The 21,679-nt window shown below is 35.3% G+C and overlaps 1 protein-coding gene across 7 annotated transcripts in view; it reads left to right on the top strand.

Moving 5' to 3' along the window:
* The window catches only part of LOC111054006 (unconventional myosin-XVIIIa), a 184,010-nt gene that overhangs the window by 134,792 nt on the left and 27,539 nt on the right, over positions 1-21,679 (top strand). For all 7 annotated transcript variants that reach the window (XM_039442930.1, XM_039442931.1, XM_039442933.1 and 4 more), the window contains 2 exons: positions 7,673-7,838; positions 14,984-15,237. In XM_039442930.1, coding sequence (XP_039298864.1) covers positions 7,673-7,838; positions 14,984-15,237 — 420 coding nt within the window. The remainder of the gene's footprint in view (positions 1-7,672; positions 7,839-14,983; positions 15,238-21,679) is intronic.

Below are 21,679 nucleotides of genomic sequence, written 5' to 3'. Positions count from 1 at the left end.
AATATAATTAAATTCAATTATAAATAAAATTAATTTTATTAAAATAAAAATAAAATTATAAAATAAAAAAAATATATCAGGAAATTATACCGGGTCCGGCATAAAAACCTGACGATTTTTGAGAGATAATAATTAAAGTGTGTTTCCTACAATTAAAACATGTAATATATCAAATTAAAGATCAAAATTTTCAATCTACAATCAATCAATCATTTATTTCTTTCCAGAACATACATGAAAATGTACATGAAAAAGTCAAAAACTAAAAACTAACTTAAAGCTAAAGAGAAATTAGTGACTGTATAAAATTCATTTTTTACAGTAAACTCGTTTATACTGTAGCATGCTAAATCCATCAAATATGCTCTCAGCAATTTCTTAAATTTTGATCTATCAGGTTCATGTCTTATGCAACCTGGGAGACAACCAATAAATTTTATACCCATGTACGTTGGACTTTGTTTATATTTTTCCTTATTGTGTTTCTTTATTGTAAAATTATTTTTATTTCTTGTGTTGTAATTATGTATATCTACTTGCCGTGGGAATCTAGATTCGTTACATAGATACAGTGAATTACATAGATTACTCAAAAAGATTATGTCATCCAAATGATTCCCGTTACTTTTCACACACTCACTTAACCTAATTCTAGATTTTGTCATTGCTCGCTCAATCATCACTTGTAGAATTGCTTCGATTGAATGACTTCCTCTAGTTCTGTGGATTATTGACTGCCCAACAACGGTAATTATTTTGTTTATTCACAAATCCCGACAAATGAAAATGTGCCTCGTCACTTGAAAGAATAACGTCATCCTGGTGGACATTTTCGTGAATGATCTCGCAAGCGACTTTTCGATGTGCCCAATCATTTGCATTAAGTTGTTGCACCAACATAATCTTATACGGATGCAATTCCAGATCGGAATGAAGAATTCTTCGTACACTTTGATCAGAAATGGCTAGCGCAACAGCATGTTTCTCTGCTGAACGTCATGGAGACCGTGTAACAGCTACTTCTTCTTTGGCTGTGCCTTATTCCATTTAAATGGGGTCGGCATTCCTTCCTCTTAGTCTGCCTCTCCACAAAGCCCTATCCAATGCTTGCTCTCTCCTCCAACCACTCTCCCGCTATTCTATCTCCCCACCTCATCCTAGGTCTACCTCGTCCTCTCACACCATCCAAAACCAAATCCTGCACTCTTCGTCCAACATAATCCTCCTCCCGTCGCTGTACATGCCCAAACCACCTCATCCTTGTCTCCTGCATTTTCTTTCCCAGTAGTCCAACTTTTACAGTGCCTTTGATCAATTCATTTCTTATTTTATCTCTTCTTGTAACCCCACACATCCATCTCAACATTCTCATCTCAGTCACTTCCATCTTTCGTTCCTGTTTCTTTGAAATGGGCCATGTTTCTGTTCCATACAGCATAGCTGGCCTCACAACTGATCTATACACTTTTCCCTTCATTTGACAATTCACTCTCTTATCACAAAGAACACCACTCATTTTTTTCCAGTTCATCCATCCACAACTACAACAGCTATTCTTACCGCGTTAAGGTTTTCAGGCGTTCTCACAGTCCTTTTTCGTCCTGTTGCTTTCGTTTTTAAACCAGACGACGTGTTTCTAAAATTCTTTACCCACAACAAGGTCGTATTCCTACTGGGAACAGGCGTGTGTCGATTTAAATTATTGAAATTTCTGCGAAATGAACGCTGTGTTATAACCAAGTCATTATTTTAAAAATAATCTTCAATCACAAACGCTCGATGTTCACTTGACCACGACATGCTGGCTACTGAAATGGCAAGAATAGACCACCCGATGTACAACATTCCTGCCTTTTCAATGACAGTGGTGCCAACATAACAATTACTACAAAATCGTCAGATTAATATGTCGGTCCCTGTATATTCACACAAGGTGGGACTTTTACACAAGGGACTCCCCTCTAGTAAAGGTCATACGAATTCACTTTTCAGTAACTGTCTTGGAATAATTATAATTATTTATGAATTGCCTGCATCTTTTGTAGCCTGATGAATAAAATGAATATTGAAACTTGAAACATACACATATTTCTGCTAGTTTCCTGTGTGCGAATAATGTAAGGGTTTTCTTAAACGAGTTCAGAACAATTTAAATTGAATCGAAATTATCCTTTTTCTGGCCACTATCTCTAAGGCTCAACTCACACCTACGCGACTCAGGTCGAGAAGAGACTCGACTCTAGTCGAGAGCTTTTTTCAAATGGTGACAGTCGCGGAGACTAGAATCGACTGGTCTGAGTGTCACCATTTGGAAACACATGCTCTCCACTAGAGTCTCTTCTCGACCTGAGTCGCGTAAGTGTCAATTGAGCCTAAGATTACTCTTATTAAGATTAGGAACTTATTTTTTATAAGTACAGTTTTATTTTCTCAACAATTTTTTTATGAGTACAGTTTTATTTTATCAACAATCTAAATCTCACGAGGAAGTTCTAAAATTAGTCATTATATTTTCTAGTTCATGAGCAGTGATTTTAGTGCATATCTGCACTTGAAAACTTGTTTTGGAGTATTTCTGTTCGTTTTCTTTATTTTGTTTTTTGAACAGGTGCTATAAGATTTATTTTGTTTTAATAATTAATTAACAATATATTTAATCTTGATTGTGAAAATTCATTATGAAATCATTGAAAAATATTATTTATTGCTTGATAAAATATAATTGATCATTTTAAACGGGAATCAACATTTAATTATTTTATAAATAAACCGGTATCAGTCACCCTCCATAGAAGGCATTCACACGACAGAGGATGTGCAACATTGTTCTCCTATCTTTCTCCACTGCCATTATAACGTGGACCTCACTTTAGTACATGGATAACCATAGTTGGAAAACCTTCCAATACACCCTTTATTTATGCAACACAGTTCTTGTTTAGTACTCTATACTATGAGTTTTGATATTTTATTTCCATGTATATTTGTGTTGTTATTTTGTATCTTGTGTGTGTAAATGGATGAATAAATTAGAAAGAATTGAATTTAATAAGTTTGCACATGTCTCCATGCAATTTGCATTGCTACCACAGATTGATCAATGCAATCTCTATCAGTTGTTGTCATCTCTCAATAATTTTCTATGATTTGAGCTTGTATTTGAATGAAATAAATAACTAGATTTAGTGGGGCATTAGCGCATTATATTGGCAAAAAGTGAACAGTAATTATTGTAATTTTTTACTCACAATATTTTTCTTCTTTCGTGTCTTGGGGCACACAGAGTCAAATACTATTCAAAGATTTAGCCGCAGAAACTGCTTTGTCATTTCATTTCCTAAAATAATATCCTCCATCGTGAAATGTATTTACATATTTGGATTTATTCAGCAAGATTCCTGGGCATAATACAATACAAATAAATTTTATTTCTATTAATATACAAATAAACAATCTAATCAATAAAATGTACATAATATTCAAAAATAAAATATATGAAATTTACTACAAATATAAATAAATTGCATTTTTTCGGAAATTAACCTACTCAACTATGGGAAACCCATGTTCTAGAGCAGGTGTATAATATTAGATAGAAACTTGACATGGCAGGAGCACATTGAATCACTGTGTAACAAATTATCCACATCACTCTATGGGATAAGAAGAATAGCAGATAAAGCATTGCGATGATAGCCTATCATTCACTCTTTGCTTCTCACTTCAGTTTTGGCATAATATCCTTGCTTTTGCACCGCACAAATACATAAAACAAAATACTGATCTTACAAAAGGATTATGAACTGTTTGCCATATGATGCTCACTGCAGACCTTATTTCAAAAAATACAGGATTTCTACAGTAGTCTCCCTCTATATTTACAAGACGATTCTATTCATAAAAAATCTGGTGTGGTACACTCACACAACTTTCCTTGCTCATTGAACTGTAAGCCCCATTCTTAAACGAGAATAAATTAAGGGAATAATATAATATATTATATTATAATGACGATTGGCGGCAACATATTTGAAACTACGATCAGACTACTATATATGTGTATATATAATTGTTTTCAGAGTACTTTTTCTTTTGTGTAAATTGTGAAATTCGATGATTATTTCAAAAGTCGTCAAAACAGCTGTTCTACAGATGAAATATCTCGACTATGACTGTGTTCTTTTTATAAACTGCTCTAACCTACCTCAGGTTACACAGTCGGACAGTCCATTTCTCAAGGATGGGGTGGAACCCCCATTAGTTTCCCAGGAAAAAGACTCATGCCAGTTGATAGAACTATACAGGGTATGAATTTGAAAAAAATCGGTAGAATAATTTTTGAGAAAATCGTGAAAAACATGGTTTTTTAGTAACTATCCGCCATTTTTCTCGAGAATATTACGCAGCTCCTGCTATTTTCCTAGAAATGAGACTCATGTCAGTTGATGGGGCTTATGAATAGCTATCTATGGTATAAATTTGAAGAAAATCGTTGAAGCCGTTTTCGAGAAAACCGTGAAAAACATTGTTTTTTAGTCATTATCCGATATTTTTCTCAAGAATATTACGAAGCTCCTGCAATTTTCTCAGAAATGAGACTCATGTCAGTTGATAGGGCTTATGAATAGCTATCCATGGTATAAATTTGAAGAAAATCGTTAGAGCCGTTTTTGATAAAATCGTGAAAAACATGGTTTTTTAGTCATTATCCGCCATTTTTCTCAAGAATATTACGAAGCTCCTGCAATTTTCTCAGAAATGAGACTCATGTCAGTTGATAGGGCTTATGAATAGCTATCCATGGTATAAATTTGAAGAAAATCGTTAAAGCCGTTTTTGATAAAATCGTGAAAAACATGGTTTATTAGTAATTATCCGCCATTTTTTCCGCCATCTTGAATTGAATTTTGTTGAATTTCTTATTGTCGGGTCCTCATGGTATAAGGACCTTAAGTTTAAAATTTTAAGTCAATCGGTTAATTAGGAATGGAGTTATCGTGCTCACAGACATACACACATACACACACACACAGACCAACACCCAAAAATCATGTTTTTGGACTCAGGGGACTTTGAAACGTATAGAAAACTTGAAATTGGGGTAACTTAATTTTTTTTAGAAAGCAATACTTTCCTTACCTATGGTAATAGGGCAAGGAAAGTAATACTGATCTTACAAAAGGATTATGAACTGTTTGCCATATGATGCTCATTGCAGACCTTATTTCAAAAAATACAGGATTTCTACAGTAGTATCCCTCTATATTTACAAGACGATTCTATGCATCAAAAATATAAAACGGTTAAGCAATTTAGAAACAATATATGAACATAACATAAGAGATAAAAACGATTTTGACCACACAGTAAGCTGCTGAAAACGCAGAGGCAGCCACAAACGCAGGGTCTTCGCTTTCATAATTGCATGCCACATGAGATAATAATATAGAAGAGCTTGAACTATTTAAGCAAGCTCTAAAAAATATCTTTTAGACAATCCACTCTATCCGCTGAAGGAATTTCCAGTGAAGAGTGTGATTGACAAGTAGTGACTTCCTTGACGTGCCCCTCATCCTTGTGATGAAATGAAATGGACAGGTCATGCCCCTCATCCTTGTGATGAAATGAAATGGACTGGTCATGCCCCTCATCCTTGTGATGAAATGAAATGGACAGGTCATGCCCCTCATCCGTGTGATGAAATGAAATGGACAGGTCATGCCCCTCATCCTTGTGATGAAATGAAATGGACAGGTCATGCCCCTCATCCTTGTGATGAAATTAAATGGACAGGTCATGCCCCTCATCCTTGTGATGAAATTAAATGGACAGGTCATGCCCCTCATCCTTGTGATGAAATTAAATGGACAGGTCATGCCCCTCATCCTTGTGATGAAATTAAATGGACAGGTCATGCCCCTCATCCTTGTGATGAAATTAAATGGACAGGTCATGCCCCTCATCCTTGTGATGAAATGAAATGGACAGGTCATGCCCCTCATCCTTGTGATGAAATTGAATGGACAGGTCATGCCCCTCATCCTTGTGATGAAATTAAATGGACAGGTCATGCCCCTCATCCTTGTGATGAAATTAAATGGACAGGTCATGTTCATAGTTTTAGTCATATAATTCAAATTCAAATTTCATTTATTGCCCAAGACACATTATATAAAATATTGTACAGACTCTGTCAATATACATAAAAATCATACAACTTAACATTAAACATAAAAAAGTATCACATCAATCTATGCTGACCAACCTAATGCTAAAATACTGTTCTAAACTATAAAAACATTTCTTCAATATGAACTTTTTAATTTTCTGTTTGTATTCCTTCTCTGGTAGTTCTCTTATATCTAATGGTAGGTGGTTATAAAATCTGATTGGCCAGGCCTTAGAACTAGTCTGACAATGACAAGATCTATTATAGTGAAATTCATTTCGGATGTTTAATAGATTCAGTGTGTAGTGAGAGTGGACATTATTATGACTAGAAAATAAATTTAAATTAGACTTCACAAACAACAAGCATTGGTAGGTTATTTAAAAATACATGTCAAACTTATAGTTCCCAGTCTTATGAATAAAGGCTTGCAATGAGAGAGAGGTGGTTCATTGCAAATAGTTCTCTTTTGTAATACAAAAAGGTTTAAGGAGTAGCTGCAATTTGCCCACATTATGAAAAAATGTTTTATTGGCAGAAATATAAAATAACAACATCTTAGAAATACATAATAAAAGCAATACAAATTTTACAACATGAGAAAATACTATTACAAAATAAAATGCAATGCCAATTGAGTATTTGCATCTCGAGGTACTAAACCTGTTTGAGATGGTGATATAAAATTGATTACAAAACTAAAGCGCTAAAATGTAGTTACTGAGGCCGACAGTCGCATATGAAGTGACACATGTTACATAACAGTATCGATGATTTATCAATTTTAGCTTCGAAGTATATTGTACAATATTATGATATACAAGTCTACATGAGAATTCTAAAAAAAGTATCTATATTCTCACATTCCATTACAAATCTCTCGACATCTTTCAAAAACCTTGATCGTATCTTGCACTGCCTTATCTCCAAGGGCAGCAGATTGTAGAACTTTGGAGCCAAATAAGAAAAAAATGTCATGAAGTGACTTTTATTTGGTTCAGGTATACAAGCTTCGTATTTATTTCTCAAATTATTGTTTTTCAAATTAAAATACTTTATTGCCATTAACGCTTCTATCAAAGAAGTTCCTGAGCACTTTGTAGACATATAAATTTTTCAATGGAAGTATAGCTAATTTTCTAAATGGAGGTGTTGTGTGTTGCAACTTTGCCTTGAAGGAGATAATGCGAATGAAAGATTTTGTAAAACAACTATCGGCCTCAGGGTTACAGTGTATGCTCCTCCCCACAACGCCAGACCATATTCGAGTTTAGAATTTATCAAAGCATAGTATACAGACTTTAATAGAATGGAGTTACACACTGATCTTAAGAGATAGAATACTCTTATGTATTTCTTGAGTTTCTGTTTCAAATAGTTTATAGCGCCATATAGCTGATGTGAATGGACATATCCAGAATATACATTCAATAGTTTATATAGTTTTGTTTACTCGCAATTATAACATTAATAATAAACATTATGTTCTATTTGATAATTTAGGAAGAAGAGTTGGACGATCTCGCTGGTCAAGTACAGATTTTGGAACAGGCCAAACTGCGGCTTGAGATGAGCATTGAACAATTGCGCAAGGAATATCGGCGTGAGCTCTCTCAGAAGGATGATGAAATCGAAGAAGTCCGCTGCAATGCTTACAAGAAGGCAAAATGTAAGTCCATTTAGTTAATAGTGAAATACCTATCGAAAAAGTTTTTTCGCCACACTGGACAGAAAGCAGCTGTTTTCCAGTCCCTACGTAGATCTGAAAGACAGTGTTTGCAGATGACTCTCGTCTGACGTCAGAACAGGTTTCCCCTTTCCAGCCGCTAACATGGAACTAAGAAAGGTGATCAAAAAACAGCTGATCAAAAAACTTTTCATTATTTGTGTTCATTATTCAATAATTAAAACATTTATAATAATATCATCTTATTGTCATTTGAAAGAATAAAAAAGTATAAACTCAACCTCCCACATAATTGAATAATTAGGTTATTTAGACAAATCAGAATTAAATATAAAAATACTTGGACAATTTCCTGATATTCAGATTACCTCAGATTTGCTAGAGCTATCACCTTCCACTTCTTCTTTAGGAAGTGCTTAGTAAACAACTATTCTCATATATATATATATATATATATATATATATATAATATATATATATATATATATATATATATATAGATATATATATATATATATATATATATTGTTTATTTGTGTGTGTGGCGAAAAATAGCGTTCGCACTACGGGCAAATATGTTTTTCCGGCTCTCAATCTTTTCTAGTCATCGGCCTACGGCCTCGGACTTGAAAACCGATTTCGAGCCGGAAAAATCTCATTTTCTGCTCTAGGTGCGAAATATATTATTTAAAGAATCACTTTGTCAAAAATATTTGATATTTGAGTGTAACAGGGGCTAAAGCTTGTTACCACACATCGATTTTTGGGCGTTCGATTGTTTGCCGTCCTTATGAATTCAGATTAAGGGTCGTTTGCACAGTATAGATTGCTAAACTCGATTAAGTTAATCGAGTTTAAGTCAATCTGAAAATTTAAACTTGAATCGGTTTTCTCAGTGCATTTACTAATCCAGTTTAATTAAAACTAGTTTAGCGTTAAGTTGGTAATAGAATGCCATTGTTTATAATATCAGGAAGACTGATTTTTACAGGATATTTGTTATTTGTTTACAAACCATCAGTAAATTGAGGTTATGTAGCTACTATTTCCTTGTTCAAAATCCACAGAGCTTTAAGCTGTACAGTAATAAAAGTGAAAAGCGATCAAGAAATTCTTCAAAAAATGATGAAATGCTATAAATATTACTATTAGATACAAACTTATATTTAGTAGGCACCAAAAAATATATTTTAGAATGTTTTTAAAAAAGCGATTTTGTTACGCTTAAATCTACTACGTTCTTCCTCGTTTATTAGAAATCTCTAGAAAGCAAAATATCTCAGATATGTGTTATTAAAAATATTTTTCCTAATCAAAGACCACTGTTAAAAATTGTCTTATTTTCTATCGAGAGGTTTATTTAATCAAATACTGGATTGGCAGTTGCTTTACTCAAACAAAACCGTTAAGAAAATTCTCTATCATCCCAGAAATTTAAATCATTCGTTTTTGCCCAATTTTTCTCATTTTTAAAATTTCTTCGCAGTCATCTTTATCAATCGCATTAAAAACTCTTATCAATTCCTCCATTATTATTATTTTTACATTCAAATAATGATTTACTATAACTTAAAATAATATTATTATCGTCTACAGAAGCATTAAAAAGAACCGTCGAACAATAATTTACTATCAGCTTTCTCCCATCAAATCTTTACAGATGTCAAGTTAATCCAAATTATTTGGTTTATACCTCCTGCTTTGAAGGTTTAAACTTTCCCAGAGTTTAAACTGATACTGTGCAAACGGAATTTTAGCTTAAACAAAAAAGAATCCAGATTTGGTTTAAGCTTTAGCTTAAACTTACACTGTGCACACTTTTTTTATTATTTTAATTGGATAATCTTTTTCAATATGATTGTTAAGATCATTATAAAAGTGAGAAAAAGTGGCAACTGAAATTTTTAAGTGGTCTAATTAGCGAGTTATGGGTCGTTGAAGTGCTAACTCCGTTTTCTTTCCAGATCATATTAAACGGTTTCGACTATATTAACAGAACTTCTCTTGAAAATTCGAAAAATTTATCTTTTCAAACTAAAACTATTATTCCCCATATCGTTCATAAATAAAAAAGTAACATTTTTTGTAAATTCGATAACTTGTTTATTTTGGCATAAATTGCAAAAAACGCATATTAGAACAACGCCAATGATATACTGAATGTATTAAAAAAAACTACAATGGAAACGAAACCGTTTATGATCTGGAAAGAAAACCCAGTTCAACACGTCAACAACCCGCTTATTAGACTACTCAAAATTTCAGTTGCCACTTTTCCTCACTCTTATAATGATCTTAACAATTGTACTGAAAAAGATTATCCAATTTAAATAAAAAGAAGTGTACTGAACAGCCTTAATTTGACATACATAATCTGTTTAATGTAATAAAATTTATAAGGACGGCAAAATATCGTACGTTCAAAGATCGATGTGTGTGTAACTGGCCTAATTCATAGCAGTTGCTTTATCTGCTCCAGATGAAGATATAATATCAATAAAATAGTAACTTATTACTAGTCATTAACTTACTTTAGTTACCGACTGCCTAATAATCATCAAGTCACGTACGGGCTTGCAATTATTGACTCCATTACTGATACCCAACTCACGATTAGAACATATTATTTCGCACAAAGATGTTTCAATCAATAGATCTCTATAACTATTCCTCTATAGTGAGGTCCACGTTATAATGGCAGTGGAGAAAGATGAGAAAACAGCATTGCCGATTCATGGCCTTGCCACTGCCTTCTATAGAGGATAGCTGATACCGGTGTATCTGATCTAATTTCAACTGTTCATTCTTGTTTTTTAATTATTTATCAATAATTAAAAAATAAATTTATATAATTAATTAATTATGTTTCTACGGAAAAACGGTGTCTGGCAACGTTGCGGAGCTGGAGAAGAATAGCCCCATCTGCTTTATCGAATGATAGACAAAGATAGCACATCAATGTTAATCAAATACTGCCATTATAACGTGAACCTCACTTTAACAAAATTCTTAGAAGGAATGAGCATTTTTAAGGATTTTGAGTTTGAGGTGATTTTGGTGATATGATAAAGATTCATGTGATATAGAACAGTTGTTGTTAGTTTGTTACTTACTATGTGGCACTACAGTCCCTCGTGGACCTTGGCCTCCATCACCATCCTCTCCACCATCATCAGCTCTCCATCCTCTTCTTCCTCAAGTCATGTTTCTTCTACCGTTTTCCATTTTCGTTAATCCGATCCGTGTTCCGATGCTGTGGGTTTCCTGACAATCCATGTTTTGCGAGGTTAGGCAGTTAACCTCACGCCCATCTCCCAACCTGGAGGGCCAGGCAATTTGTATTCTTCCCTAGCTATTTAATTATTTATTTATTTTTAATTTTAAGTTATCTTTTGATATTTAATTTCAAGTAGCCCATATTCAATACAAGACTTTCTCAACTGATTATTGTAAATTAGCCTATTATTTTATTTTCACCTTGACACTATTTATATCGTATAAATATGATAAATAAATAACTATTTGATTTGATAGCCTTTGGAAACCCAATGCCAGACTACAAGGCAGCAGTCAATTTTCTGCTGGGGGTTTGTTCCCTTGCCTTTGAGGTTCTATTGAACTCCATCTGCAAGGTTTGGTCCACCCCGTTTGTCTCATTTCACCCTTACCACCTATATCTAGGAGGCATCTGCCAACGGGGGAGGCACTCGATACAAGTCCACCAACTACTACGGGTTGTTAGTTTGTTATTTCTGTAATTCTAATAATAGATTCATGATATATGATGATATAGAACAGTTTTTGTGTTACAAAAACTAAGAATTCATAGGCTTGTTACCTCTGCTTTTTTAAACATAATGGTTGAACATTACAATTGGTAATACAAATACATACCTTAAGCATAATAATTGAACATAGATAATAATATTAAGCATGTAACAGAAAAAAACATAGTGCATCCCTCTTTAGGCTAAACCTGTGTTGAGGGATGTCTCGCTCTCTAGTTGAGTCAACTTAATTATAATACAATAACAATTTTGAGGTATCAAACAATAAAGTAAATTTTATACAATAATCAGTGTGCTTTTCACAAGATGGGATTATGAATCTTCAACAATAAGTTACCCAGAAAAAAAATAAGCAAAAAAAAAATCATGCCTAGATTTGAATGAAGACAGCAAAAAAATGTAAATAATATTAGGTTGGACTGTATGATACGAATAAACACATTCATATATCCAATTCGGCACACCAGTATTTAGACCCAGGAAAATAAATAGGAAAACCACTTACCCCAATCCAAACTGTGGCGTAATGATGCCGATTTATTACAAGCAGGGTTTTAGGTGATGAAGTTTGTAGCGTGAATGTTGATGTTGTGGAACTTTTCCATAATTGAATAGACTCAAAACGTTGTCAAAAATCCACTTTAATTAAAAAAAAAAATATTTCACAGGAGCATGCTTTCTTGTGTGCTCACACATCATCAGCTGTAAGTTACAGTACAGTTGGGAAGTAGATGTGATGTGTGAGCACACACGAAAGCATGTTCCTGTAAAATATTAATTTTTATTTAATTAAAGTGGATTTTTGACAACGTTTTAAGTCTATTCAATTTAGGTGATCAATTGGAATAAGGAATTTATGAAGGAGACAGATTGCCAAAAACAAATCTATATTATACTGCGATGGTGTGTGATCCGCTCCTGGTCTATTAAGCTGCGTACAGATATACGCGCCTCCAAGCTCCGCCCTCGTTCCGCCATCGCTCCGCCCGCGCTCCGCAGTCGCTCCGATCATGAACGTTACGGGAGATGTTAGCTCTTCTCGCGTTCCACTCTTGCTCCCCGGTCGATCATCAATCGCTCTGCTCGAGTGACGTTCGGTTGCGGAGCAGAGCAAAAGTCTGTAAGCACCTTTAGTCCTCACGCAGTTGTACTGACTGGATATATGTATTTCACTCAAAGTATTTAAAAGATTTAGGGCGTTGGCTCCACTTACAATATATTTCCACAAGCACAAGTTATAATCATTCAAATCACTGTACAAACGATTATATATATTTACAAAACTATTGGGCCGAATTCATCACGATTTTATATTACAGAATAACAAAATTAAATGATCGAATTAGGATCGAACTATCCAACGAACAACAATGGTCTGTCGACGATTTGGTCTGTCGACGATTTGGTCTGTCGACAATTAGATCTGTTTTGCAACTGAGCTCAATTGCCAGGCCGCACTCGCCTCGAGCGGAGGGAAGGGAAGGCTCTAGTAGTGGCAAGGGATAATAGATAGCAAGACAAAATCTCTTACTCAGCACTATGTAGCGGATAATGGAAAACTAAAACTACTGTACAAAGAAACTGGCCTGAACATGTTGTTAGTTTGTTATATATGTTATTCTAATCTATATAAATAAAAATCGAGCCTCAAATTTTGACATTCAATAACTTTTTATGTGTGCACCGAATTTGATGATTTTTTATAGTTGTGTTTTTTATGTATCAAATTTATGGTCCGACTTCAGGACTCTTTCCTACGGTCCTTCAAAGTTTATATGTAATCCTTATGGGAGAAGATTTGTGAGCTGGCCACACACAGAAATAAAAATCAGCTGTTATAATCATTGCATCATCCAACAGTTGTCGGTAGATCTGTTTTTCTATTTTCTAATAACAATGCCGCGGTACGAACGACGTCCAAACTTGAGTCGTAGAACTCGAAATGCTGTAAATTTAATATGCACGGGAAAATCAGTAGCAAGGAGATATACCATTCAATTTCCCAGCAAGCTGCATTCAACTATATCTAAAAATACAAACTGCTGTACAACTAACTAAGCACATTAGAAGTCCATATTGAGATATAAATGTAAATACTGATTGTTGTATAATTTTCATAAAAATATAGTGCATCACATGAAACTAAGGCTAAGAACACCTGAGGAGGCGCGGCTTGGTGATACAAAGTGTTGATCTTATGGAGATTGCTTTATCACACCGTTCCACGCCATGCCCGATTCAGTGTGTGTGAGTTCTTCCATTCAAACCAATAAGCAAGAAGCACCTGGATGCAAAATGCCGCAACGCGCCTCCTCAGGTGTGCATCCAGCTAAAGTTTGTCATGAGATGCAATAACTATCTGGCGATACGAAGTTTGCCGGGCCAGCTAGTGAGTGAATAAATGGAATACACATTGAAGAATAAAAAAATTAAGCGCCAAACTTAACATAGCGCCACGTTGCTCTTGAAGGCGGGGTAGTCGTCGCGCAGCTGCTTGGCAGCGTCCACATTGGCGCTACAATGGAATAATTTGGAAGACAATCCGTTTAGCCCTACGGTCCAGGAACATGGATACTTCTCACTGGGAAAAGGTACTCTTAGAATCACTAAGCAGCATTCGCTCGCTTCTCTGCACGACCATCAATTGCACACCTCACGAGCGAATGTTCATTCATCCTCGTAATCCCACATCTATGACAAACTTGCCATCCTGGCTGATCAACGCCAAGGAGGCATGGATGAAGACCTTTGTAAGACGCAGTAAGCATGATCCTGATACTTAAACTTAGCGTCAAAATTGGCGATAAAATTGTAATAAATAGAGACCATTGAAGAGCTAGAATAATGGCTTATTACCTCCAAATGGTATTTCTATACTGGAGAAATTGTTCATAAATTCGTGCCCAAGAATAATATTTTCACAGAGGTCTTGTTGCATAAGCATTAAGGTTGTGTTTGTATAACTTTCTCCCTGAACTTTCTCCGAGAAGTCTAGGAGAAGAGGACGAATGCTTAAAAAAAAATCGGTGAGTCCATTCCGATTTATCGAATTGAGTACCCTTAGGTCAATCCAAATCTCACAAAATTCACGTTAACTTTGCCTCGGATTTGTGGTGTGAAGCGTTTTGAGCCTAAAGTTACTTTTCCTATCTCTGGTATAACTTCTAAATGCAGTTTTTTTGCATAGGTATCGTCAATAAAGTTGCCAGTTGCTCCAGTATCGATCAGTGCTTGACTTTCAGTTCCGTTTATGGTAATAGGAATAATAACCTTTGAAAGACATTTTTCAGCTTGCCCTGATTTTAAAAATGATAAAACAGTTATTATTTGCGTTTTTAGCTCTGGAATGCCAGTTGGAGAGTGAGCATGAGGAGAGGACGGGATTGCTTCGTGAACGACACGAACTAGACAGACGTCTTGGTGAGAGCGAAGAGAAACTTCGCACCGCTGAACTTACTTATCAAGAGACGGTGCAGCGATTGAAGCGTGACTTGCATCGGACCAAAGTGCTGCTCAGAGACGCGCAATCTACAATCAATCGATCTTCAAACGATGGCGCGTCCAAGTCAGTTGTCAGACAACTACGCAATCAGGTAAATTCACAACATTAATAAAGTCAGTTTTCTTTTAATTTTTAGTATAGAATAGAATTTCATTTTCCAAGCAATAATCTGTGCTTGTCCAAGCAATAATCCAATAATCAATAGGCTAATAAATAATGAAATAAAAACACACATATATTGTCAAATTCTACAGTTTTATTTGGTACATGACCATGGTTCCGTCACCACACTTGTCACATTTTCAAACTCCTTTACCAAATAAGACGGTAGAATTTGACAATATATGTTGTAAGGGTGGGAAAATGATAAACAAGAAAAGATCGTACAGGTTTTTGATATTTAAAACAAATCAATAAATTATTTATTACAAAAATTAGAATAATTATAATTAGAAATTATGAAATAATAATAATCAGATGAATATTTCAGGGGCTACTCGCTTTGCTGATCTGTGGTCGTTCAGTTTATGATAATAATAACAATAAAAAACTAAAATTACTATTTAGAATTATTGATCTTACTTTACCTTAACAAAATCCTTTGGCCTGTTCTTCAAAAGGTCCAGTTAAAACACTCCCGAAATTAAAATAAAAAAATATATAAAAAAACTCTGCCAGTTGATGAATCAAAAACACCAGCTTTCCCTACAAGATTCAAATCCTGAAAACACAATTATGTAGGTTTAAACTGCCCGGACTGTGACAGCCTATAATTGAATTCTCAAGACAGAATCCTTTAGGTAACCAATGCCTTAACTCAACAACTCACTTCACAAACGGTTCAAGTATACGGGCAACGAAAGAAAAATTCCAAATCTATTTATGTGAAAAACACATGCAGCCTTGATTCACAGACCAAAAGTCAACTCACTCTTGTTTGTATAGCATGGAGCTAAAACCCATAATATTGCCTTCACGAAACGTGATAAAACACACGTTTCATCTTTGTACATTGGAGATCTTCTCGCTTTATCAATTATATTTAATAATTAAATCCGCCACCAGATTTCCAATTCACAAAATAATATTTCAAAAATTGAATAGGTTCTGATGTCATGTATGACAATGTGTAATGGTGATGATTATTGAAATAAATTTATTGATTGGGTTCATTTAAACAGGTGTAGAACTAGGACTTTTTCAATCAGACTCTTGTTCTCATTTAGTTGAATTTTCCGTGTGATTTTTGTCGTGAGAAATTTATTTTTTCTGTTGAAAAATAATTTTCTCACATTAATATTTTGCCAACTTGTGCCCGGTAAGACTCAAATTTTATGCAGGGTTGAAGTATTCTCACGGAACTGTATTTCTATTAGCTATGGAAAATACAAGAGTATTTGGGAATATTTCAAACTTGCACTTTCCTTTCCCACGGAATTGTGCTTCGTCTCCACGTGGACCGTCGTCTCGTTGGTGGAAGGGGAGCATAATTTGCGTGGAAAAGTTTAGTCTCAACCAAGCCGCGAATCGAAACAGATTGAAATCCAGTGGTAGCCTCGGGCCTCGAGGGCCCACAATATACGTGTTTGTTGAATGTTTTTGTTGTCTAAATTTGTTGAAATGTAATAGTTTTCATCGCGGGATGAATTAAAGTTTTTTAATTATTGTTTGAAGTGAATGAGTAATTTTTATTGAAAGTATTAGCGAGAACATCCTAGTGTAGTGGAAATTCTAATATTGATGTATTTATAAATTGAACTGTTGTGAGTGCCTTTATATTTCCCAGCTCATGTTAAAATCCCTATATTGACCGAGTCCCCAATTATTCATTGTTTTAATAAAATAAATAAAGTTCACACTACTATAGTAAACAGTTAGAATTCCAGACGAACAGTTAGCAAAATCCTACAGGCACAATCTGTAAGAATTTTAAGAATTTACAATAAGAATTTTACAAAATCGTACTAATCATTATATAGAATGTGCAATGAAACGATACAAATTATTTGTTGTCCAAATTTAAATTGGATTAATCAATTCAATAAAATTTATAAGCTTAATAGAACGCAAAAGTTTGTTGTTAATAAAGTCCCATGACTCGCCCTTTAGAATTTAGATCTCTCTTCTACCCCCATCTGGGGCGGTTACATATGTGTGTTTTATCTCATCACTAGTGAGTACCCACCGCCTATGGAACTTCATGTACGGTAGCATAGATGAAATTTTACACATTAATTCTGAAAAATCTAGAAGGAAAATTGAAATTTGGGCCTCCAGGTGCACGAGATTGATATTTTTAGAATCTATGTGCAAAATTTGGAGATCTGAATCATTCCCGTTTTTCTGGTATGCAATCCACAAGTTGACATGTTTTGATGCGAACAAACGAACACACGAACAAACGCACAAACACAACCCTACTCTCTCTTATTATATAGATGGAACGGTTCTACAACATCGACAGTGACTCAGTCAAATTTTTAGTCTAATAAATAATCTAATCTTGGAAGATTCAATTGTCACACAATTTGTTAATCGTTTATGTCAGCCATATGAGAGTTTTTGGACCAGTTTGTCTAGTTTTTCTCTAGTTTCGACTTGTCAACTTTCTTAAAAGTAGGTATCATAATTAACTTTTTTAAACCATCAGGGAATATTTTTCTACTAGAATGGAAAGATCACTGATCATCTACTTACTAGGCTCAACACAGTATCGCAGTTTTTTTCTGATTCCATATTGGTCTTGTGATGGTAGTTTGCTATTATAAGAATATGTAGCAAATTTCTTATGGAGGAGCTTTTCAAAAACTTTGCCTGTAATTTTCTAGTTTTCCATACTACTTCAGCTTCGAAATCAGCAATTAGGTTGTCATAATCTATTGCCTTTTTGACCCTGATATGATGTGTTGTGGTCCTCAACTGTGTTTTCACACAGAGCCTGAAGAGGTACTTTTTGCTTGAGAAGTTTTCGTTGTGTGAGTGACGACAGACTCGCTGGAATATTTGTTGCGCGACCGTGAGCTGTCATCGAGCGATCTTGCCGCGTCGTCCGCCATCCAAGTCGCTCGACACCAAATCGCTGTTGCCTGTGCAGTCAATATAGAGAATGCATTTATGCATCCCTTTCTCCCTGGACGAGATTACAAATTCCCTTAACTCACAATCTCGTCTTGAATTTACATAGGGATGGTTTGGGAGGTTGGTTTATTGATGGATCTACCCTAATTATGGATCTATTCATACTTTTTCTTTTTATGATACATGGTGTTCTCCTAAAATTGGAAAGTAAAGACAGTTATGTGTAGCAGAAAGCTGCGTCACTTCGTGCACTTTTTCCTCGTACAGCCACTCATTGTGTTGAGTCAGTTCTTCAAATCTCGAGGAACCGCTCTGTATACTACATTTTCGTTTTGCAGTTTCGATCCTCCTTTTGTAAGCAAGATATGCCTACACCCAATATGTAAGGGGAAAAGAACTATGAATACAAGAAATGAACAGAATAACTAGAACTTTAATTAATGAATCTTTAACATATTTACATTTGAACAAAACAAGATTAATTTGATTATAAAACAATATTTTTCCTACAGATACCCTGAAAAGTGACCATTTGTGCACTGATTGCAGGCTGCAAAGAATCACTTTTCCGCACTAGTGCGCAAAGTGAGTACTTTGCGTACTCCAGATTTGCAGCATGACAACGCAAAATAGTTAGTAGGTTATATGGAGCACCAGTGCAGCAAAATCAAAATTAAGTTGGTAACAGTGAGTGGGCTGCTATAGTGAGCAGAGGTGCAACGAAGCACAACGCGCTAATTATTACTATTATATATTATAACCAAGGACAACGACAGCACAGTGCCACCACAGTACACACCACACAGCCGCCTCGCCATTCAAACACTACTACATTATTCAGGCAATTTTACCCATAATTACCCACTTTTCATATTCAATGGTAACTGTAGGAAAATTTAATGTGAAATACGTGCGCAAAGTTCGTTTGCTGCACTCAAGAAACCATTCCGCCCTCGCTTACGGCTCGGGCGTAAACGTTTCTTTCGATGCAGCAAACTGTCACTTTGCGCACTAGTTGCACAAATAACTATTATATGAATTAATGGGGAAACACTCGCTTGCTGATAATGATGATTCAATGTTTGTGGTTATGAAAAATTTAAGAACAATGATTCAGTAGTCACCTACCTTTTTGAAATAGCTTCTACTTTGGCATCCACTGGTATTTCGCAGCGTTAATTATTAATTGAAAAAATCAAGATAACTGATCCAATGAAATGGGTTCAGATCCCGTCCTATTCAATAATACAATTCTCTTTAAAACTGCCCGAACTGCGACAGGAAAACTGTATTATAAAACAAGAGCAAAATATATCCCCTTCACCAGAACAGCCGGACTTTACTCACAGTCCTAACGAACGAGCTCACACAACAACCAAAAGAAAAATTTTGGGTATTAAATATAACTCAGTCAATGCCAAACATGAAAGCCATCTCAAGTACATATTTTTATCTGTCGCACAAGCGGCACGTTTGTTATTAAAACCAAAGAGAAGCTACATTAATTTTGACAACAAATGAAATAAACAATCTTACTGTCGATGACAAAAATTGTTCAAAGACAAAAACACTGTTCATTAAACTTTTCTAAATTAAAACTCTAAAATCCTGATCAATATGAGATAAATATATGATTCATATATATGTCCCATATGACCAGGTGACACTTTGTACACTTCTTCAACAGCACATGTCTTTCCTCTTTAGTTAGATTTGATGAATTGTTTTTGTATTAATTATATTCAATTCCCTAGTCAATATTCTTCAACGCTTCCCTGCTATAAAGTTATCTTCAGCTCAGCATTCCTCAACGTCTCAGGAAATGGTAACAGTTCAGCAATATTCTCCTGAATTCGACTCTTATACTGTTGGAGTTCTGTTAACAATTGCTCCTTGATTCCACGGCTTTGTATATTGAGTTTCTCCATGTATCTCTTCTGTTCCCCTATATCTTTGTTGGGCTTCCAGGTACTCACTCCTGTAGCTTTCAATCTCAGTATCTCGATCTTCAACAAATACGAGGGTAGGCTGATAACTAATGCACACATGCTTGTAGAGCACAAACTAAATAAACTTCAGAAGCGCGCCTGGTGGCATGTGGAAGTACTATTTCTCCTCTACACGGCTGCGCAGTTTGAAGGCGTTGTGTTCATCCAGTTTGGTTTGGTTAGTGAAAGTATGGCGTCATGTTCTGGTGTTATGTCAACGCGAATTAAACAACGCGCTGTTATCGAATTTTTAACTGCTGAGAAAGTGAATCCTAGTGAGATTCATCGTCGTTTAAAGGCTGTTTATTGTGACAATACTGTTGATAGGTCTACCGTGAATCAATGGGTTATAAAATTTCGAGATTGCCAACCTGGAAAAGCCTCAATTGTTGACGAAACATGCAGCGGATGCAAAACAATTCTTTGACTGTGTTTTGGGATGCTCACAGAGTTTATGTGACTGATTATCTGGAAAGAGGGGCAACAGTAAATTCTGCTCAGTATATAAAGACTCTGAAACACCTCCGACGTCGAGTTTGTCGTGTTAGAGGCAGCCTGGCGCCAATAATCTTGCAACATGACAACTCTCGGCCACACACTTCGCGTGCAACTGAAGAGGCTCTGAGAAACCTGAAGTCTGAACCGATTCCCCACCCTCCGTATTCTCCCAACCTTGCGCCTTGTGATTTTTATTTTTTTCCTCTACTCAAGAGAGACCTGGAGGGAAATCATTACAGCTCGGACAGTGAAGTGAAGGCAGCTGTCGCGTCGTGGGTTCGAGAAAAGTCAGAAGAATTTTTCAGTGACGGAATAAAAAAACTTGTAACACGTTGGGAGAAATGTGTAATGCTTAACGGTGACTATGTAGAAAAATAAATACATGATTTTGAAGTTAAAGGTTTGTACTTTAATTTTATTTTTTACCGAATCTTGCTATTTGTTTTTGTTTGCCTTCTACAAGCATATGTGCATTACTTATCAGTCTACCCTCGTATCTGTAGTGCTTCAGTTCCTGCTGAACCTCCTTCCAATTCAGTATGGCCATTTCGGGCTCATGTTTCATGTCTAAATACTTTGCTTGCTCAGCCATTTAATGTGTTTGGTCGGCATCAACCGACCGATCGGTTCAATCTGTCAGAAAGATGCATCGCCTCAGCCAGAGAGCATCGCTCATTAATTTGCTCGATAGTTCTGTCTCTCGCCTGCAAACATCATGTAAATTACATTTCATGTAAATATCTTCATTTGACTTGGGAGGTTGGTTTATTGATGATCTACCCGAATAGCCATTCTTACTAGTAGTTCTGTGAACAGTTGACCTCACGCAGTATTCTCATCCACAAGTACCAGATGTCAACTGTTTTAAATGTTAACAAACTCAGTTCACGTTTGAATGTTTGAATTTGTATTCCATATGATATAATTCATCAAGTTCCGTGATGATCTTTCTATCTGATAAAATTATTT

Source organism: Nilaparvata lugens, chromosome X (genome assembly GCF_014356525.2).
Source record: "Nilaparvata lugens isolate BPH chromosome X, ASM1435652v1, whole genome shotgun sequence".
In the NCBI taxonomy this organism is placed as follows: domain Eukaryota; kingdom Metazoa; phylum Arthropoda; class Insecta; order Hemiptera; family Delphacidae; genus Nilaparvata; species Nilaparvata lugens.
The sequence above is the reverse complement of the archived record's forward strand: the minus strand, read 5'-3'. Positions and strand labels throughout refer to the sequence as shown.